The sequence below is a fragment of the Anolis sagrei genome, chromosome 2 (assembly GCF_037176765.1).
Source record: "Anolis sagrei isolate rAnoSag1 chromosome 2, rAnoSag1.mat, whole genome shotgun sequence".
Lineage (NCBI taxonomy): Eukaryota > Metazoa > Chordata > Lepidosauria > Squamata > Dactyloidae > Anolis > Anolis sagrei.
In genome coordinates this window covers 34,975,776-34,999,510 of record NC_090022.1, presented here as the reverse complement: position 1 = coordinate 34,999,510, position 23,735 = coordinate 34,975,776, and the positions used below count along the sequence as shown (strand labels likewise).

General features: G+C 37.2%; 1 protein-coding gene across 15 annotated transcripts in view; it reads left to right on the top strand.

The window, feature by feature from the left end:
- MAGI1 (membrane associated guanylate kinase, WW and PDZ domain containing 1) overlaps nt 1-23,735 on the top strand; it is a 595,596-nt gene that overhangs the window by 426,346 nt on the left and 145,515 nt on the right. For all 15 annotated transcript variants that reach the window (XM_067463460.1, XM_060766417.2, XM_060766416.2 and 12 more), the window contains one exon: nt 21,893-22,012. In XM_067463460.1, the coding sequence (XP_067319561.1) occupies nt 21,893-22,012 (120 nt within the window). Of the gene's footprint in view, nt 1-21,892; nt 22,013-23,735 lie in introns of those variants that run through there.

Here is a 23,735-nt window from a genome sequence, read left to right as displayed (position 1 = left end):
CTAAAGGGATCAAAGCCCCAAAGGCCTGATGTTTTCACATCCTTTTCAGCTCCTATTTAATTGTACCATTAAATGATAGTAAGAAAAGTTATGTGTGCTTGTTTCTGTAAGTGTTATATAAAAAAGAACATATACAACTTTTCTTGTTTTCAATGATCTGGGGAAAATGTTTTTTGTGCAAAGAAAGGGAGGAAGAGGGCCTGCCAGCCACCATTCTTAAACATTTTGAACTGACACTGATGACTTCAGAATTGTATTCTTGGAAACCCTGTAGCTCCTCTGAAGTTGAGCTAGAATGTATCAAAACGAAGGCAAATAATGGTAGAGAAGCCTCCTTGGAAAATAGGTTGCCCTTCACTTCTGATTTGCCCACACACTTTATACTTTAGAGCAGGCTATATTCAGGCGGTGGACTGCTGTGTTTAAAGGCATTGTGAGTTCATGCACCAAAAGTATGACTCTCAAAGGTCTGGCTGGTGTGTGCATGGTTTTTTAACCTGAGACCTAGAATGGAGAACTACAGCAGGAACACTTTGAACCTTTATAGCCTCTGTATTGTGACAGTCAGTTTTCAGTGCTTGAGCAGCCACAGGGCACTTGGCATTCCTCGGGCCAGTTCTAGCCTGGCTTTAGGGGAAGACGTTGGAGGATTTAGAATAAAGTTATTGCTTCAGGAGTGACAATTGTGTGGTTTTATGAGGAGGCACTTTTTCAGAGATGGCTTGGAATTTTGAGAAGCTTGATAGGACTAACTACAAAGAGGCTTTGCACCCCTGAATGGGCCAAGCCTACATTTCTCAGCTTCAGTCCTAGACTGTGTCCACGATAAATGCTTGGAGGTTCCTCTAAAAAGTGTGTCTCGTGGTTCCATTTTATATATCAGAATCTGGACTCCTGAAACATAAAACTTCCTAGTTGAATTTAATTCAATATTATTTTATTGTAAATATTTTCTCATATACGTGACTAACAACAACAACAACGTTATTTATATTCCGCTCTATTTCCCCAAAGGGACTCAGGGCGGATTCCAAACATAAAAGGCATACATTCAATGCCCTTATACAACAACAATACATCCATACTAACAAAGTTTAAACAACCCAACATATAAACATGCATTATGACTTAACAACTAAAATTTAATTTAAAACATAGCCTGTTATAACAGACACAGGACAAAACATCAAACATCGAATGGAAACAATGATTTCCCAGTTCCTTGGGGCAAAGTATTCCAGTATTCCAGGTGTGGTCTGACCAAAGTAGAATAGAGGAGTAACATGATTTCTCTGGATCTAGACACAATATTCCTTTTTATTCAGTCCAAAATCCCATTGGCTTTTTTAGCTGCTTCATCACATTGCTGGCTCATGTTTATTATTGAGCATGTTGTAAAAAGTGATCCACATATATATCATACAAATCAACCCTGCATTATATATTGCCATCAGGATAACAGGAAAGAGGTGATATGAGTGTATGTGTGTTAAACAAGACTTCAGAAGCAATGAGGAAATCCTGTATTAGCATTTAAGAGTTCTTTAAATACTCTGCATAACTTCGGCATTCTGCTTGACAGCTTTCACTTTGACAAGTTAGCCCGTGGCAAGATACATGCCATGTTCTGCTCTTAAATCTTTGCAGACAGAGTAAGACATTTTCAAGCATTACAAATCAAGTTCTCTTCCAGAGATGTGAATAACTCAGATTGCGCCTGGCATCCAGGCTCAGGAAACTGCACTCTTCAGTTTCTTATGGCTAACCTTTATTTGCAGAGACATCTATGTTGCCTTCCTAATGAGAGTTTGGCACCCTTACCCTATGGATATGCACAACTGTCAGAGCAAAACAGAGTAGCCATTTTAGTTGTAACTACAGCAATACCCTGCACTTGATAAGAGGTGCAAGCCCATCCCATTCCACAAGGTTTGGTTAGTACAAAATATTCTGCTTTTAGGTTTAGGTTTGCCTATAATACAGTCTCATCCATGTTATAACCAAATGAAAATGGCGGTTCTTCTGCACAAGGAGATGTGTTGACTGGTTAATCATATGTATGACATTTTTTAAAAAGCATTTTGCATTGATTTGAGAGCTGAACCAGGACTTAGATCCATGGCATTTCAGGTTCATTGTTTTTCAGAGTTTACTTGAAAGCCTATAACAACAGCAACAATGGTGGGAAAATGGCAATAATTCTGTTTGTTTCCTAAGGTTTGGGACGGGGTGATAATCTCTCTAGCTCTGAAGATGTTTTATTCCCTGTGTTAGCAAGGTATGGCAAACATCTGAATAGATGGTTGAGAAAGGGTTTTGCCATTTACATTTACACTCTCCTCTCAGATATGTATGGTTTGCATACATTTTAAGTCAATAATCCTCAACCTGTGGATCCCCAGGTGTTTCGGCCTACAACTCTCAGAAATCTTCACCAGTTTACCAGCTGAGAGGGTTTCTAGGAGTTGAAGGCCAAAAGATCTGGGGACCCACCAGTTGAGAACCACTGTTTTAAGTATTCCAGTGCCTTACTGGAATATGGTGACCACATGAATTTCAAAGCTTTCTTACGTAATGAATATACAGAAGTGATTTTAATCTACAACACCTACTATTTGCTGTAGTCTTACATCTAAAATCCAATCGGAGCTGACTATTTAACTTCCAATATAAGATAGGGTCTGGTGCCTTTAGGTATTCAGGTCTTCTAAAATACTATGGTGAGTCTATGTATGCTTTATTCAGTGGTTTCTAGCATCAAGTGTCCAAACATAGTTGCATTGTTCAAGGATAACAGGGCTTCTAGGAGATGATACCCAGCAGCACGTGGGGACTTACAAGTGGCAACTACAACTCTTAACATAATTCTCTAATTAATGAGTGAAAACTTCTAGACCAGTATTTTTAAGTAGTCTGATAATAATGTTTTTCATAGTGTGGCAGGGACATACACCATGTTCGTGCTCATTGACTTCAACCATTTTCTTTCTTTCCTGCAAACCCAGTGCTGACCTACAGGCAATAACGTGCAGATCACCACTGGTCTATGGACCATTGACTTTGGTAGTACTTCTATAGACCATAATCAGTATTAACTTTGATATATGTGTTATTTTTATCCAAGGAGCTGCAGACTGAAGGTGTCCATTTTCAGTTTTGAAGCAACCTGATGAAGTAGGCTAAATTAAGAAAATGATTTTTCCAGATGGGAAACTATATATGTCTTCCATTAGTTTTAACTCAATAATCTTGTCCATTAGGGTAGTATTACAAAGAATGTTATTATTTTATTGGCCTATAAATTGGACTGAGAAACTCCAGATGTTATTGGACAGCACTTCCCCATCATCTCATTCACCATGAACTATTCCCAAAAGGACTGATGAAAGTTTTTCTTCAAGGACCACACACACTAGCACTAGTCTAAAGGAGACTGTGTCTGTGTAAGATGCAGAGGTAGCAGAGAAGTAGTGCAGGGAACAATTTGATTCAGATGCCAATCATGTTATCCAGTGCTTTATCTGGAAAGATTTCCTTTACACTCCCTGAACTCTTCCCTACATTTATTTTCCTGAGCAAATGTTTAGAAGCATTAATAATTGTGTTTTCCTCTTCACCTCTAAAAGCTGCCTATTTTGGTTTAGCAGTCAGAGTAAAAATAATAATTAACATGAGTCATCTATCTGAAAAAAACACATACAATAGCATGAAGTGAAATAGTGGCTTAGAAATGCAGTGGACTGTATGTTCTGTATATATTATACTATCTAAGGAGGTGTTACAAATGAAAAAAAGTATCAGCTGAATCAAGTGGATTTATAAGTCAGGAACCATTATTACATTTCTTCCCTTTTCATGGGATATAATTGTTCTTTTAAAAAAAAACTGGCTAAAAAATATAGAAAAATGGAGCATCTCCCAAACTGATATGGTAAATAATTTATTGTGCAAGGCAATTGCTTATACTTTAAGATATTGCTTTTATCAGTAAATTTATCAATGCATACTCTTTCTGCAGTCTTTTTGTTTGATGTACTTGTACTTAAAGAGACCACCTACTGAGAAGTGTATGGAATCTCTCCCTACTAGAAAAATTAACATATCCTTGTGCCAAAAGATATGCGTTCATGTTTCCTCCCTTTCCATGTGAAAGATGTGAGAATGACAGCAAGAACAAGAATAATTACTCTGCCACCCTTAAAGCTTAAAAACTCAGCTAAAATTGAATTCATATGTCCTGCATGTTCTTTTGCTACACCAAGCAGTGATCTCCCAATTTACTCTCCTTCCTTTAATTCCTTTTGTTCAATATCTGCTGAAGAAATGGTGCAAATGCAGGAAAGAAAGACTGTGCTAAATAGCAAAAGGGTTGAACCTTCTGCCACAATGACCTGCCATAAGGGGACAACCTGGAAATTATCGTCAAGTCAAAGCTCTTATAGCAGATTCTATTGTAGCCAACCCAATTCTTGAGACATTGTTTTTTTTCCTTGATAACATAATTGCAGTATATCCAAAATGAGTACAAGTAGAGCATCCTGTATCTGGAATTCTGAAATCTGGAATAGTCCAAAATCCAAAACTGGCCACCTGGGTGACAGAGAATGACCCTGTGCTTTCTGATGGTTCAATGTGTACAAAAACTTGGTTTCATGTACACAATTATTTAAAATAATGTATAAAAATACTTTAAGGGTGTTTATACAGAGTATAGAGTAAACGTAAATTAATTTCATTTTGGATTCCATTTCCAAGATATATCATTATGTATGATATGCAAATACATGTATTCTGAAATCTGAAAGATTCTGAAATTCAAAACTATTCTGAAGAATTTAAGATAACAGATACCAAGAATTTCAGGTAACAGATACTCAACTTGTATCTGTTTAGAGGGACAAGGGACGAAAGAGGTAAACCAAATGGGCCTTGAGAAAAGCTTCACCATGATGGAATATTCTTATTATGAAATCAAGGATTCTTAGGTATAAAGCCACCTCTAGTCAAGAGAGGCTGAGCATTATAAATATAATCCCCCTACTTTCCTTATTTCCCAACACAGGTCTCCAAGGTTATATACAGAGTGGGCCAAAAGTCATAAAGGAGTTTCAATATTTAATTACTCCTTTATTTTTTTTGTTTTTATCATATATAGTATATATAAAAAATAAAATTACATTGTATTACATTACATGTAAAATATTTTCAAGTTATTGAAACATCTGACGCGTTTGTGACTTTTGGCCCACCTTATACTCTGATGAACTTTGCTTGAAAGGTGTATGGGTTCTACCTTTGAATTATGGTGCAACACCACTGATGATACCTGAGGTATGAAGATAACTGCTTTCTACCAAGATTCAATCTTCTTATTAAAATCATTGTATTATATGGGGGGGGGGGCAAAATTAATATTTTTCACCCTTGTGTTGAGTTCCCTAGTCCAATGCTGCCATCATTGTGATCATAGTTATCAATTTATCATTATCATCATTATCTTCCACCATTGTTATTATTCACTTTGTGTATACATTCCAACATTTTCTGCATGGAAAGCAAAGAAAGGTGGAATTGGTACTGTGTCATAAATCCCCATGGATCTCATGTTGTGAGAAAGGAAGGATATAAATATTTTTTTTCAATTTTTATTTATTTTATCAGCAGATATCTTGTTTATTTTTTTTCCTCCAGAAATTAATAACTACTATTTGCCCTGAACTGGAATAGTCCACAAGTAGTTGCAAGAGAGTAATTTAGTTGGAGACCACAGTTGCTCATTAATTATTTCACTTTGCTGTGTTTCATTAGTTTTATTCTCCAATTACATATGGTTTCACATTCAAGAATTCTTGAGGTCCACAGCTCCCTGGTCTCTATATTGTTGAAAGCTTGCAAGACTCTAACAAGAACCCACTGACAGAATTGAACTGGCTTCTTGGAAAAATCCAACTGAGATTGTTACCTACGGGCCTTCCTAAACCAGAAGAAGAAACAATACAGTGGGAAGGAAGTTTTCAACGGTGGGGCAGTTTTGAAATACATTTTCTTATCTAAGGGTTTATATGGACGAGAGGGTTTCTTAGTAATTTAAATATAAAATTGTGAGCTTGGGAAAGTAACTGATCTCTTGGAATTGTAGTATTTTCCAAGCTTGGGAGACAAATCCATGATAACAGAAAAAAGTTTGATGAAAACAAATGACTCTAACACTTCCTGAGATGCCACTTCTATTTTTGTAACTTGTTTAGCATGGTGTGTCTGTAATATATATATATATATATATATATATATATATATGGAGTTGTGCCCACCCCTTTCTTGTTGTAGACATTATGCATTCCTCCTTTCCTTCATCCTGCTTAAGGAGAAAATTGTAAATAGTCTGAGCCAAGATGCACAATGGTTTCTCTGTGAACAGGGGCCATCTGAACTGGAGGGGAGGGAAGTGAACAGATGTCTGTCTTGCTGAAAATTGGCATGTCACAGGAGCCGTGGATTTGTAAGAACACAGTGAGGTTATCCCAGTTGGAAGTCCATTAAGTTTATAGCATTTCACAGCTTCTGCACGGTGGGAAGAAAAGGTACTGTAGAGAAGTTGTCTCCAGCCTTCATTGCCTGGAAATGAATAAGGATACATTGAAAAGGGGCAGCCCTATAAATATGGCTTCTAAATGTAATGGCTTGGTGTCAGAAATTCCAGAATTAATGGAATTTCAACTGCTCTATAAACACTGTAGGCATGGATTCCTCATATATAATAGGTGTGCAGTAGAATGGACTCTGTCAAGATGTCTTGATATTGGTTGGACGTCAGATTTTAAGGCTCTTCTACACAATTCCCCTTGCAAATAGAATAATCAGTTGGAAACTTTCTCACTGATGCATTCATTTCCTACTGTAAATAGGTGTAATTGGTATCTTTCCTCTATAAAAGTGTCATTGAGGAGTGTTAATATTAGTAACAAGATGATTTCTACCAATTCATGTTTAAGTTTAATATCCCTTTTCCAGGATTCTGAGATACCCCTACATACAAAACTGGTCACATAGATGGCTGAGATAATAACACCTTTGCTTTTTGATAGTTCAGTGTACACAAATTAAAAATATTATGTGTGAAATTATCTTTAGAGTTTTGTTTAAGGTGTCTATGAAACATACATTTCATGATTAGATTTGGATAGCATCTCCAAGAGATCCCATTATGTAAAACATGCAACTATACATATTCCAATATCTGAAAGACTCTGAAATCCTAAGCATTTGGGATAGCCAATCTTTCATTTGTTGACCTAGTGTTTCATTATAGAATTAGATATCTTTTCTGTGTAGTTTCCTCTTGGCTTCTACAGTACAGATTGTTTGTGGATTGTTTACTGAATGCTTATTTAAGCATTTGATGTAAAAGAACATCAGAATGATTGGTTATTAAGTGTCCTATTTTGCCAGGATATGTGATGAACAGTGTTGGGATGCCATTTTAATTGTCTTGGTTCAGTGGTATGGAATCCTGGAAGATGTAGTTTGGTGAGGCATCAGCAATATTGAGCAGAAAAGCTAAAGTCCTTTAAAACTATGACTCCCATAATTCCACACCATTTATATATAAATGCTGTAAATAAATATATAAATAAATTTAGCCATGTCAGTTTGAGTGGGGTTGAATGGCATTAATTGTATAGTGTAGATGTACCCTTACTCAACCTGTGTTTGCCCACTGTTTAATATAGTTTGAATTTTCTTGTATTTATGCTTGCTCTTTGCTCACTTGAGAGTTTTTTTTTTCAGAAGAAGTTAATATGTGGTTCAATTTTTCTTGAATCATGCACAATCTTTTAAGTTTTCCTGAAAAGCACATGATCTCATCCTACGTGACCTGATCTAAACTTGTCAACTTTCTCCTTTTCCCTTGTATCTCTTTTACACTTTCCCTCAATTACTCCAATATTTGTTTTGTATTATCAACAATATCTAGAAAGTTCCTTCTCAAAAGTATTCTCACTTCTAGAGTTAGTTAAGGTATTCTTCAGCCCTCTTTCTTTCTACATTTTGTAACGTTTAGTTTTGATATCTGGAATTACTTTTCTCTGAGCAGTATATTGTGTTGGTGTAGATGGAGTGTAGAAATTAGTTCTGAATCCTTTCTTTTTGGGATAACTAGGTGTGATGATGCAGATAGTTATTAAAATTTACCCGTCTGCTTCATGTGGTTCCCAAGCTGATGATCCAAGAAACGGAAATGCAATCCAAGGTCCTTTGTGATTTTGAAGAGGAACCTTGCAATGTAACTCTTGCATCTTGAAATTTAGCAAACAGTTAATAAACTAATCTTGTATGGCATCATTAGCCTTCGCATTAGACAGGCTGAATGTACCTTATCTGGAATTTCAAAATCCAAATATTCCAACATCCAAATTAATCTATAAGAAAGGGTGACATATTAACAGCATTGCTTTCTGATAGTGAAATGTACACTAACTTTGTCTCGTGCACAGATTTATTAAAATATTGTGTATAAAATTACCTGCAGGCCATATGTATAAAGTTTATATGAAACATACATGAATTTTGTATTTGGAGGCTTCTTTGGAGGCTTTTAAACAGAGGCTGGATAGCCATCTGTCGGGGGTGCTTTGAATGTGATTTTCCTGCTTCTTGGCAGGGGGTTGGAGAAAATGACCCATGAGGTCTCTTCCAACTCAATGATTCTATGATTTTTCAGGTCCTAGAACCCTCCAATATCAATGGATCAAACATTTTCAGAGATATGGAAAGTTAAACCCATCCCTATGAGAGAGAATCGCAGTAATAAATGCAAAAGTTTCACCAATACTTTTATTCTACTTCCAAATGATCCCTCTTATAAGAAATTGGATACTTTTTTTTGCAATGGTGGAAATTTTTGTTTGGCAGACAAGGAAACACAGATGATGAATTCATGATATTAAATTCTATTGTGGTAAGCTTTTCCTTTATGGTTGAAGGAATGTATATTACTTATAGATGAAAAACTCTTGGAACACAAAGATTTTACCACCCCCTCCCTCCCCAATCACCATGAGCCTTTTTCAGGAAAAAAAACTTGGAGATAGAATTTGAAATGAAATATGGACTTTGAACAAGACAGCTAAGCCTTTAAATCGATACAGATGCTTCTTAAGAAAGGCAAAGTACTTAATTTGCTTATATGCAATTTATGGATAGATTTAACAAAAATAAGAGATATAACCATAGAGATTGGATAAAATGGGTTTTTATTTTGAGTTGTTTAAGGATTATAACCTTGTGAATTAGAAACAAAAGTACAAATGCCTTTTGAAACTGGAGATAGGAAACAAGCCTTTATTACATAGTAAGATAGACTCAAATTTTGGGGACCAAGAATCAAATGGATGCACAGGAAAATGTTTTCCAAGCACTTAAAATTCACTTGGCCAGTAATTTAACAGAAAAATGTGTAATATTATGTGTAGATGGTTTCTGACCCCAAATAATCTGTCATAAATGCCTGTCTATATTTCAAATCAATATTTGGGATGTCAAGATAATGAAACCTCCTTTTTCCATATGTGGTAAGACTTGAAAAGGTTTTTGGTTTAATCTTTACACGTTAAACCCCAAAAATAGATTTTGTAATATCCCCAGATATGTTTTTGCTGAGCATTGTGAATAAAGAATTGTATGGTTTACTTCTTTGTCTTATGAAAACAGCAACAAGAATATTGTTTGCTTAAACCTGGAAATAGATTATAACACCAATGAAGGAAGAGTGAATTGTTAAATTCTCAAACTGAGATGGGTCTTAATGCACAAGCCTGTTGAAGACTGAAACCATTTATGGACTTTTGAGCAATAAGTAGCCTAACAGTGTAAACTGTGATGGTAGTTATGAGTAATTTTAATAGGATTATTTAGTTGGATTTGTAATGGTAGAATAATATATTTTCCCCACAGCCTGCCCTGTTCATTGTTGTTTGGATGGGGGGACCAAAATCCTTTTGTGTCAATGCTTCGTGTTTTAGTTTAGTATTTGAGCTGAATTACCATTATTTTTCTTTCTCTTTTTTTGTTTCCTTTTCCTCTGCCCTTTCCCTCTCAAAATGTATATTAATTTAATTGTGAATGGGTATTACTTTGACTGGGAAACCTGTGGACTCTCTATAGTGGATATACAAATCTAGAGATGTCAGAAACCTTTTTGTGTTCCAAGTCTGTGTTCTGCTGTGAGCTGTGGCTTGGTGTTTTTGTTGGGACTTTTGATGTCACCATATCAAAGGTTCTCAGCTTGTGAAGCAGCCCTCCTATAGAGTTGTGAACATTTGTAATGGAAGGTGTTAGATATGTTCCCCTCCTGGACATCTTCCCATTTTATCCCCCCAGGAAGATCTTTTATTTCACAGTTGGGTCAGGAGATAGTCAATATCCTGTTTACCAACCTGCCACCATTTGCCTGTACTTCTGTGGATTGAATTGGCTTTGCTTCTCTTGAAATGTCTAATGGATGCTGTCTCTCTCTCTCTCCCCCCCCCCCCCCCCCAATATACATCCCTAGATCACTATTTCTTAAACTTTTCCAGACGTGATCCCCTTCCTCCTGACAAATTTTAAGTGTCCCCGGGTATATAGATCTATAAAAGAAGTATAAAAACCACACATGTACTGATAACAAATTGTCATTTGCAAGGCTTGCTGAAGAGGCTGATTTTCCTTTTTATGAAATACAGCTGAAGCACCTTTTGTATAGTCCAACCGTAAACAATACACAAGAGATTCGTGTAAATGTCTAAAATAGCCACTAGGTGACTTTCAGAAAATTTTTAATGTTGCCAATTTTTTCAGGACCCTAACATTGAGCTAGAGAGACCCCAGTGGTGTTCTTCATCTGCCAGAGCAAGAGTAAACTCTGTAAAGCAGGTCTAGATCTTCATATATTGATTTAGATTTCTAACCTTGTCCTCATACATGTCACAAAACACAATGGAATATGTTGTTGTTTTAATGATATGCCTATATTATTTATTAATTTATTTTCAATATTACTAAATCGCCTTTCAGCCTACAATAATCATAGAATCATAGAGTTGGAAAAGACCTCGTGGGCCATTCAGTCCAACCCACTGCCAAGAAGCATGAAAATTGCATTCAAAGCATCCCCGACAGATCGCCATCCAGCCTCCAAAGAAGGAGCCTTCACCACATTCTGAAGCAGAGAGTTCCACTGCTGAACAGCTCTCACAGTCAGGAAGTTCTTCCTAATGTTCAAGTGGAATCTCCTTTCCTATAGTTTGAAGACATTGTTCTGCTTCCTAGTCTCCGGGGCAGCAGAAAACAAGCTTGCTCCCTCCTCCCTATAACTTCCCCTCATATATTTATACATGGCCATCATGTCTCCTTTCAGTCTTCTCTTCTGCAGACTAAACATGCCCAGCAATTTAAGCCGTTTCTCATAGGGCTTGTTCTTCAGACTCGTGATCATTTTAGACACCCTCCTCTGGACACATTCCAGCTTGTCAATGTATCCCTTAAATTGCGGTGCCTAGAATTAGAGACAGTATTCCAGATGTGGTCTTACCAAGGCAGAATAGAGGGGTAGCATGATTTCCCTGGATCTAGACTCTATACTCCTATTTATGAAGGCCAAAATCTCATCGGCTTTTTAACCTGCCGCATGACTTTGTTGGCTCATGTTTAACTTGTTGTCCGTGAGGACTCCAAGATCTTTTTCACACATACTGCTGTCAATCCAGACATTGTCCCCCATTCTGTATATTTGCATTTCATGTTTTTCTGCCTAAGTGGAGTATCTTACATTTGTCTCTGTTGTTAGTTTTGGCCCATATTTTGAATTTTGGAAGTCCATGAGGTGGCCTTCCCTTTCCTTTTTATTATTTTGTTTTACTTTTTAAAAAGTATATAATATAATAGTAATAAGCTATAATCTAAAATCTTTATTTTGTCTCAAGATGGTCTTTCAGATATCTAAATTGGTTATTCAGATAGATAGTCAAATGACTATTGAATTTCTTATCATCTATGATTTCCCAAAAAGCTGCTTGTGGAAGAAAACACAAAACACACATATGCTTGAAAATGTACATGTTATTATAGAAACACCACTGACTTCACCTGGAATACTATGTCACGTTCTGGGTATTGCAGCTCAAGCTGAAGGCTTTCAAAATGATAAAAGGTCTAGAAGCCAAGTCTTATAAGAAGCATCTTAGGAGCTGGGTATGTTTAGCCTGGAGAAGAAAATGTTAAAAAAGGGACGTGGTTGCTGTATTTAAATATTTGAAAAGATGTCAAACTGAAGAGGGAGCAAACTTGTTTTCTGGTGCTCCAGAGACTGAGACATGGAGCAATGGCATAAATTACTGCAAATATAATTCTGTTAGGAAGATAAAATACAACAGTTGTCGCTTCCTTTTTCAATGTAAATGAATGAAAAGACATGAAAAACCACAGATTTCCCAAATGAGGCTGTGCTTTCAAACTATAATGAAGAAAGTTGTTTGCCTAATACAAATGAATCTGAATAGCAATATTTGACAAGTTGAATTCAAGCCAGTTCCAGTCTTTTGTGAATCTCTGATACATATTTTTTGGTTTTACTTTCTGGCCTTTGTTTCAACTCCTGACAATTTTTCTATATCAGTTGAATTTTGGAGAACTTTTGGAGGTGGGAACCAGATATAAACATGGAAAATTAAGGAAAATTTTATAATTTATGTTTTCTATATATCTTATACACGTAGTTGGAAGGGAGTTTTATACACACTGTTTTTTATTAATTTTGTGTGTGAAACAAAGTCTGTGTACATTGAACTATCAGAGAGCAAAGATGTCCCTATCTCAGCTGTCTATGCAGATTTTAGCATTCTAGATAAGGGATTGACCTGTATGTAATTATTGTATTTTATTATGTTGTATGTGGGGGCATTGAATCGTTGCCAGCTGTAAGCCGCACTGAGTCCCTCTCCGGGGGTTGAGAAGGGTGGGGTACAAATATTTGAAATAAAGAATACATAAATAAATAAATAAATAAATAATAGTCAACCTGTAATCACAACTGACTTTGAAAACTTTTTCTGTAGTGAGTTCTATCACTCTTTAGGGACAATTTGCTTCCCTGCCAAAGAACCAAACAGACAGTACACTACACTGCAGTGCAGACATTGTTCTGAAGGGGAATGCCCTTAGGAGCATGAATTGCCTTGGAGCCACAGCTGTTCTTCTTTTCACTCACAATCCCAGCCAGGAGTCAAGGGGAACAGGAGTCTCCCATCCCCAGACGGCAGCTGTCCCTCTTCATTTGTATGCTGGCTGGGAGAGAGAAGAGGGCTCTGACAATCTCTCTTTCCCACCTCCACAAGGAATAAGAAAGTGGGGGAGTCTAAGCTACTGCTTATTGGAGAATGAAACCAGTCCTGTTCCTGCTTTGGGCAGTATCTGATAAGACTGACAAAGGAAGATAGAAGAAGGAAAAGGAAGAGTGAGTGGAAAAACAGCTTGGACAACAGTATTTCTAAAACTTGGGTCCCCCGATACTGTTGAATTGCAATGTCCACAAGCCCTGGCCATTGACTATTGCCATTTTTTTTGTCATGTCAGGAGAAACTGCAAGTCACTTCTGGTGTGAGAGAATTGGCCGTCGGCAAGGATGTTATTATTATTATTATTATTATTAAACTTTATTTGTACCCCGCTAGCATCTCCCAAAGGATTCGATGCGGCTTACACAGGCCGAGGCCTCAACAACACAACATAACAATACAATCAAGCAAATCAAACAATTAAAACAAAATAAAGCAAAGCAAACAACAGGCACAGCTGTTGCCCAGGGGACGCCCGGATGATTTTGATGTTTTTATCATCCTTGTGGGAGGCTTCTCTCATGTCCCTAAATGAGGAGCTGGAGTTGATAGAGCAAGCTCATCTGCCTCTCCCCAGATTTGAACCTGCGACCTGTCGGTCTTCAGTCCTGCTGGCACAGGGGTTTAACCCACTGCGCCACTGGGGGCTGACTATTGCCATATAACACAGTGTAGCAATTGCATTAGCCTTGTGGCTCCGTGAAATGAACACAGGCTAAAGCATTTGAACCTGGGTTAAGCCACTTTAAGCAGCTGGACACTGAGCTAAAAAAAAGACCACTGGAAAAGCACTGAATCCTGAGGAAAGATCTGGACCTGGTGTTGGGGCAATGCGAACTGCCATCTGGGATTCCAGTGTGGGATCCAGGATTGTGTCCACATAGTCATCCCACAGTCCTCAGACTCACGCATCCCATAGGGTGGGATGGTAGTGCCTTTCCGCCCTCCTGGTGTCCCTGCTCCTCCCAAATGACAGACAATCCCCCCTTAACATTGTTGCCTGTTCTGTACTTCTCCATTTTTCCTCATTTGGGGACAAAAGCTTTGGAGGAGAGCAGAGGGCAGACTCATCCTAAGATCCTTTGACTCCTGAATGACAAAGAATCATGACATAAAGAGCAAACAGTTCTGGTAAGGGGATATTTTCTGTCATTTGGGGGAATGGAGGTGCAGGGAAAATGAAATACTAACTTTATGCCCAGCCCAGCTGAACTGGGTTTGATATGGCTGAGCTATCAGTCTGGTGTTCCACCATGGAGGCAGCTTAGTATAAGCTTGTGTGACCTCAGTGCAGCTTGGAAGCAGCATTTTTCATGTCGGTTCCAAGCCATATTATGTGCTTATGTGGAAGGGCCCTATACTGGAATCTAACAAGATCTGGGGACCCAAATTTAGGAAACACTGCTTCACAGGAAGAGAATAACATGCACTAGTGCATTCATAGATTCCTGCTTTCTCACTCTATTAGAGATAGGCCCCCATGACATTTGTGATGAGATGTGACAAAATCTGTGGAACAATGTGTCCTAGGATGTGTAATCCTCTCAAATTCAGCCTCCTAAATTGCCTTAATACTGCAGGAGCTCTAACATAATTGACAGGGATGAATTAGGACAAAATGATATAGCCAAGCTTCCAGCCCTCTCAATCTCTGTCCTCTATGAGCAATGTGTTCATTAGATACTGAGGTGGATTCCATTTTTGTGTCCATTTCCAGAGTAAAGGCATTTTCTGTTTCATTGCTATACATCCATTGCACTTTGAGTTCACTTGAGTAATGTAAAAGGTAGTTTAGCACTGAATGTCACTGTTGTCACTGGAAGAGCTTTGTGGTGCAGCATCCCCAATGGATGCATTTTTTTTCAGGGTTTTGTGGCAATGGACTGTGCTATTTCTGTGTCCCAGATTAGTTGACGTTTATGTTTGGCCACTGTTCAGGTTGCATTTCTGGAGATGCAGTAGGTTCCCTCGGTCTCTGCTACTTTCTTGCTGCCATCAGCATATTTGCAGTTCTCTCCCTGCCCTCCACTTAGCTGTGATTTAGGTGACAGATGTAGATGAAGCTGATCAGACTCTCAGTCTTATCAGATGATATGGCAGAAGAGTGTGACCTTTAAATGATATGGGTTCCCCTGAGTTGTTGAAGATTTTAAGAACAGCAAGAATATCATTTCATTTTCAGTTCAAAAGTGCAGATTGGGGGGATTGGGAAGCCCACACAGTTGCTTCCAGTTAGGAATGGAACAGTGTCACTTATTGTAAGCTCATAGACAAGTTCTCCAAAAATAAAAAATAAAATCTTTAATGTTTAGATTTGTATACATATTTAGATTGTGCCCTGTACCATAAACTCTCTGGGCAATTTAAAATAAAGCCAGGTGAAATGTCTCAGGTCCAGATTATTTGAAGGACTCTATTCTCCTATATGAACCTGGTCACATTCTTTTTTTCCTACTGACCATGTAAGTACATTTGGCGAGAACACTAGAAAGGGCCTTCTTGGTGGCTTTACCAGGTTCTGAAATTTCCTTCCCACCAAGGTTAGACTGATATCCTTGTTGTCTTTCCACAGCCAGAGAAAGACTTCTTTGCATAATGTACTAGATTTTCTTTTATTTTTAAATAATTTATGTTTTAAATAGGTTTCAGTTTTTAATTGTTTAATTACACATCTGTCTATTTTGTTAGTCAAGAGCCACTGTAGTGTAGCAGACTAAGTTTTTGATTACAACTCTGAATATCAGCGTTTTTAATTCAGCCATGGAATCCACTGGATTATGTTGAGTGAAATCACATTCCCGCAGTCTTAAAGGAAGACAACCGCAAAATTTCTCCTGAACAAGAAAAGTATGATAGGGATGGCCTTATGGTCATTGTAAACCATGAACTATTAATGAAATCTTCTTCTCTGGAGGTGTTTAAACAGAGGCAGGATGTGGTTTAATTTAGTGTTCCTGCATGGCAGTGGGTTTAACCCAATGGCCTCAGTGGTGTCTTCAAACTTTATAATTCTATAATGCACTTGGTTGTAACTGTCGTAAGTCTCATAGTGAAAAAGTGGGCTATAAATAAATAGTAGTTGTTTAGAATGAGAACAAAAAGAATTACAATAAAATAAGCATTTTAAAATTATAATAAAAATAATGTAAACATCAAAACAATTTTAAAAACCTTTATGCTTTGGATTCCTTTAACTTTTGATTAGTCAATTTAGCATGTTGTAGAATACTTATTTCTGGGTAAATTAATTTTGTTCTTGGATAAAATCATAGCCCTCTTTCTCTGACTAATGAAAAGTCAGGTTTCAAATTGGCTCCTGAATGAAACCAACATCAGCACCATTTGGGATTCCAAGGGAAGACATTCCTTAATCAAGATGCCATAATTGAGAAAGCCCTCTTCCTTGTCCTCACAGAAGAGGTCCCCTCCAATATCTCTTTATCTCAGAACTAATGTGTTCATTAGCATTAGAAATGTGTTCATTAGCATTGTCTTACCCAACTTGGGACTCGTCCAAGAGATAAACCTTTTTTAAGAGGCCTCATTTTTTACTTCTATAATTAGACGTTTCCTGGAACCCTTTTTAGCAAACTTCATCTCTGGTAAATGATTAACACCAGGAAAATAAGCCAACTCAACTGTTGGTTCCCTGAAACTACGTTTTGAAGACAGTTTATATGGGTTGTTGTAGGTTTTTCAGGCTGTATGGCCATGTTCTAGAAGCATTCTCTCCTGACGTTTCGCTTGTATCTGTGGCAGGCATCAAGCACAGTTTATATGCTTTAATTGTGATTCAGTATCAGGTAATTATTTAAATATAGCATGAAGTCTTAGATTTAAATAATTGAGGTGACTGAATGCAGGCTTCTTAAAGTATTGTTCAAAAATTATAGTAAGCAAGTTTCTGATTAACTTAGCCTCAGGATGTCAACATGTATTAAACTAATAAATGAAGAAGTTTTGTGCAACAAAAGAGGTAGAAGACAATTAATGCGAGCACTCTGTGAATTTACTTCATTTTTTAGCCCAGGCACTATTCAGATTTCTTTTTTTAATGTAGCTTAATGAAACAAGTGAATGTAACTTTTCACCCTCTTGATAAGTTAAGTTACAGCTTCAATTGCTCCAATTAGCATAGCCATTGAACCTGATAGTTGGGGATAGTAGCAACTGTAGGTCAACTTGTCTGGTGGATGCCAGTCTGGAGAGCTCCAATCTAATCACTGTATTGGTCTGCATGCAAGTAGTGATCATTTGCAAACAGTCTGGTCTACTCTGGTCTGGAAAATTGAGATTTTTTTCTATCTACAGTAGTTTAGAGAAAGGCTACAACCTATTTAAAAGATAAGTTTTGCCTCCCAAAGGCACCCAGGATAGGCCACTCATTCGTTTTCAGAGAAAAATTGTGTTGGGTGATAATCTGAACTTGGTTTCAAAACTAACCTTTGGATCACATGAAGTTTAAGGCTGTTGTTTTCCTATCACTTTGGTAGCAATATGTGTCTCATTACAAAAAAAAGTTTTAAAAAGGTTTCCCAGAATCATTCTTCTGTAAATTCAATATCCAAGTTTTTGAATTTTTCATTTCTCTACTGACGTTTCATATGCTGGATGTCAGTTAGATCTTCTTAATGGAAAACTTCAAGTGAATTACAGTTTCACAAACACTTTCAAAAAGAGACAACAAAGAATCTTGTGGCAGTTTAAAGACTAATGGATTAATCATAGTATACAGTTTCAATTTTATCAGATGTAGGATTTGTTATCACAGATTTTCAGGTTTATATTAGGGGTGGTAAAATGCAATGAGTGGGACGTCACAATTAGATCATGGGCAAATTGACTGGTTAATTTTATCCGGATGGAGTGCTGTGCACATTTAGCACTCAAAAATCTGGGTTTTAATCCCTGTATAATCAGCCATGCTTGTGGTGCTGAATTTCAGGTGCCATCTCTTTTGTTGTTGTTGTTGTTTTCTGGCAGATTCTTCATTTTTAACAGTTACCTGATAGGAGGGAGGTACAGTGTAAATCATCCATGCTGGGAATGGCTGTACCAATTAAATCTGGTCAATTCAGATGGTTGAAAATGTAGCACATGCCTTTTTGAACAGAGGGGAGAGAATGGATGATTTAAGACATTTAAAAGAAGGAGAAACAAAACTGACCCATTTGTTCATCTGTAAATAGTGCACAAATGCTTTGGGTGAAATTATAAGCAGTGATGTCAGAAGGAAGCAAAATGTGGAAAGTACAGTCAGTGATTAAATTATTTGCTTTTCAGTTGCATAACCAGTCCTTATCTCAAAACATTAGAAATATAATCCTGGGATTGTGGGATTCTGACTTCTAGTATTAAGTTCTACATTCATTATAACATTGTGTAAAGTTAGCCCTCAGTATTTGTTGGGGGTTTACTTGAAGATCTCCCTCTCAATTTTATACAATGGTATAAAATGGTGGGCAAAATCAGGGTTTGCCTATTGGGGGGTGGTATTTTCAAACTGTTGATTTTTTAATCTGTGTGTATCCATGGATATGGAAGGCCAACTGTATCCTGTTTTTTACCTGTTCAGAAACTTTGCCTAGAAAAGAATGCCAGTTAAGAAAGCAATGAATCTTGAAGGGGAAAAAATGCACTGAATTTAATTTCCTTGGGTTTCCCTCCCTTCCTCCCACTGTTTTCTTAAATAACACTGAACAGGAAAACCCTCCTGGGCTGGTAGTAAGGGTGGTTTGTACTCATTGTGTACACCCCAGATGGTTCATAAAAATCCTTTGAAATGCCATCTGTCAGGCGTGTGTCCAGCCAACAGCCTGTCATTTTGTTAAGAAAAGGAGGAGGCGGGGATTCCCTTCTCCTTGTTTTCTTTACTCCTTTTCAGAAAGGCGGGCTGGGAACATTTGCTTAGATGCAAGAAGCCAAGACACATCATCACACCATATGACAATGTGGAATGTGGGTGTTTTGTAACCCCCCCCCCTGCACCCACAGAATGACAAGAGGCATTCACACTGAAAGTAGTATTTTACATATGATGTCAGTGAGTGTTTCTGCCTTGCCAATTTCTTGTAGATACTAGGCTAGGCTATTGTAAGTGCATTCCCATTTTGTTGCAGAAGCAAACCCCAATGAGATGGCATGAGTCAACCTAAGTGTGAATGAATAAATCTGTAGCCCAGATAATCCTGTTCTCTGGATGACCTGGATAAAAGCACTGGGCTAACATGTGCATGGAGGAACAAATTCCATTTGACTCAAATGCATTTGAATTTATTTCAGTGTCCATCTACTGAAGTAGAGGATGCAAAGTTCAAAACACAATGGTGATGCAAATACTATACACATAGTCATCTGTGACCCAGTTGAAGGAGTCTCTCTATCTTCTCTCTGCTCTCCAAATGATGTTTGGAGTTGTCTACAAAAATCTGAGCACTTTGTATCTATTTCAGTAATTCTCAACAAAATGAATACAGGTTGAGTATCCCTTGATGGGAATTCTGAAAACTAAAATAATCCAAAATTATCTACATTAGTGGCGAAAGTAGTGACATATTTGTTTTCTTATGGTTCAGTGTAGGTTCATGCACAACATCACTTAAAATATTTCTGTATATTTATTTTCAGGTTATGTGTATGTAGTGTCTATGAAACATAAATGACTTTCATGTTCAGACTTGGATGCATCTTCAAGATACCTAGTTTTGTATGTATATGCAAATACAGGTATTCAAAAATCTAAATATGTCTGAAATACAAAATATTTTTGGTCCCATGCATTTTGGAAAAGGGATACTCTCCGTTCTCTCACTGAGATTAGTAAATTTAAATGTACTTTGATTTATATGTACAATTTTCTGAACATAAAATTATTTCAGTGTCTGTAAAGATGTCACACTCTGCTGAAACAAAATACAGCTGCAACTAAGATCTCAGCTTGCTCAGGAAATTAAGGACACTGACATGAAACAAACAGAATTATTCAAACATATTAGAAAATCAATCTGCAGTTTTGACTGATATGATGCAATACATATAAAGGTGGAGAGGAATGTTGAAGTTACACCCGTTGTCATAAAAAGACAGGTGGGAAATGTGAGAGCGAATGCTAATAAATTTCTAATGCAAGTTTTGACTTATAGAGGAAAGCTTTGTGAAATTAAATAACGAAAATCTAAATCACATTTTTCATATAAATCAATTTATGGTATTTGGGATTTATGATATCTTGTATACCCTTTATATAAAAAGCAGCTTGGGAAATCTTTCCTTGTCTGTCTGTCTGTCTGTCTGTCTGTCTGTCTATCTATCTATCTATCTCTCTATCTTGTAAGCATCAGAGGTGGAGATAGAGGAGAGCTATTTTCAGTTTACAGTGAAAGAGCTGTAAGATTGTAAACAGAAGTGGCACATGATACATGACTTATACTTGTTTAATTCCTCCCCCCACCCCTACCAGTAATTTAGTAATTCAATGGCTAGGCAGAAATAAGTTACAATTGGATAAACATTATTAATTACAGATTAATGTAACTGTGACTATTTTAGGTACTTTTACATTGGTAGAAAGTATGTGGCTTCACTGAATGAACATGCTGTGTAACACAGACCAGGAACATTTAGCATTGTGGTTGTTGTGACTGTTTTAACTGCTTTTGGAAAGAGGCAAAATAACGAGTTACATCACAAATTTTGAGTTATCATGGTAACCTAACTATGAGTGATTCAGTGGTCACCAGTTACTTTTAAGGTAACTGCCCTGGATGCATGACATTCGATTAAGCAAATCTCCTAACCATCCAAGGTTTCCAGAGTGCCTTCAGCTGTGGTCAACTCCAAAGATCTCTCAAAATTGACAGAGAAAAGAGGGTTACCTGTGTGAAATGACTTTGTGGTGGGGAAGAAGGATAACATTTTAGGTTAAAGGAGACATATAAAAACTTCAAAACACATTTTAATGCGTTGTATTATTTTGTATACTTGGACTTGATTAAATTGCTTTGCTGCTTTTTGGATGAATTTGTGGTTGTTTCTGAGCCTAGTGGCTCTGGATGTGAAAAGGAGGTGCTTCTTCATACATATTGAAGTTGAGAATCCTTTCCCGAACCAACATGTTGTAGCAGTTTGAGTGTTGAACTACGGCTCCGGAGAATAGAATTTGAAGTCTCACTTCAAAACCTACTGGGTGACGTTGGGCAAGTCACATAGCTTCAGATAACCCTATGATAAATTGACCAGAGGGTTTCTATACGTTGGAATGACTTGAAGACATATCGTGACAACCAACCCACCTCCCCACTTTTGGACCGGGGGCTACGTATGAAGCATAAATTAATACTGGTGCTCCATTTTTGATAATCTGCTTTACTACATGTCTTATCTCTCTTGAAGGTTTCATTTGAGGTTTTGACAGCATTATTTCCATCAGTCTCATCACAATGCAGTGTTGGCTTTCTTTTGATGGTACTTCAGTCTGAATACTGATGTCATATTTCCTTTCCTCCCCTTCTCTTACATAGGCACAACTCGACCTCCACGAGAAGGTGAAGTGCCTGGTGTGGACTACAACTTTCTAACTGTGCAGGAGTTTCTTGAGCTTGAGAAAAGCGGGACTCTTCTTGAAGTAGGAACCTATGAAGGTATGTTTCAGGAATGTGCAGTCTCAACCATACTTACACGTGATGAAATGAGGTGTCCCCAAACTCTTGAGAATACTCTTTAATGTATTTTATTGTGACACCACTCTCATTCTGCCTCCAGAAAAACCATGTTTAAACCCTTTTAAATGAAGGTTAAAGGTATTAAATGTAACACCATTGTCAGCCATTTTAATGTAATGTCTCATAATTTGTTTTTAGGGTGTACATTGTAATATTTATATTTTAGTTTTTATGTCTTAATATATTGTTTTTGTTTTTGTTTTATTTTGGTGCTTAAATTCTTGTCGTAAATGTTCTGTTGTTATTCTTCATTATTTTGTGTTATTTGATGTGTTTCCACCTATTCTGAAGCATTGAATGTTTGCGTTTTACATGTAAACCACTCTGAGTCCCTCCAGGGAGAGAGGGTGGTCTTTAAATAAATAAATTATTATTATTATTATTATTATTATTATTATTATTATTATTATTATTACTCATGAGGCTATGTGTGTGTACCTTCAGGCTATCTGTTAATATAGGATGACTCTATTAATTTCATAGGATTTTCTTAGGCAGAGAATACTTAGAGGTGGTTTCACCAGTTCTTTCCTCTGAGATATTTCTTACAGTACCTGGTATTCATTGGCAGTCTCACGTCCAAGTACTAACCACGGCTGACCCTGCTTAGCTTCCAAAATCAATGGGATCTGGTCTTTAGGGTATTTGAATCCTCATTTCATAGATATGTAATCTAAGACTGGATCCATACTGTTCTATATCCCAGGATCTGATCCCATATTATCGGTATTGAACTGGATTATAAGAGTGTACACTGCCAGATAATTTGAGATAAGCAGATAATCTGGCATGTGATATTGGGATATAGGGCAGTGTAGATCCAGAAGTTTGAAAGACAGAGAAACTGCTCCTGCTCTTCAATTTTCTTTTTAAATATTAAGCCATCAACAAGTTCATCTTGTGGAAATTCACTGACACAGGTTTTATTTTTATCTGGAACGCCTGTATACCATTTCTCATAGTGTAATATAGACAGACACAATCAGCAGTAGTAAAAGTGATTCTTATTCCACATTTTGAAGAATATGATCCCATGTTAACTTTGAAGTCAACCTGTGCAAAGCTATTCACATTGGATTTAAATATTTTGGACTGTCTTTAAACCTATGTCATATCAGATTGCATTGGTTTGTTTGTGGTGCTGCAGGTCAGTTGGGGTTATTCCTCACTTGTAACATGGAAATTCAATGTATAACCACCTAGGGGAAAATTACACTCAACCCACTAGGACTTAATCCTTATGTTATTTGCATAAGGTCATTTTGTTAACGATCATGCATATGTGTGTGCTTTTTTAAATCTCAGCCTTTCCATGTTTATCCAGGCTAAAGAACACACCTTCTTTATAAAGTTAGAGAAGTTTTCAGTTAAACAATTGAGAAGCAAGGACTCTAACATTTTCCATTTGCAGACCTATAGGAGGAGTTCAAATATAGGAGTGTTTGATAGCAGAATACTCTGCCTCAGAGTGTAATGAAGTCTCCTTCTCTGGAGGTTTTTAAAGCAGAGTCTGGATGGCCGTGTGTTGGGGATGCTTTGATTATATCTTTCAGCATGGCAAGAGTTTGGACTGGATGGCCCTTGGGGTCTCTTCTGACTTTATGATTCTATGAATACAGTAATGAAAGCCAAACTAGTGGAT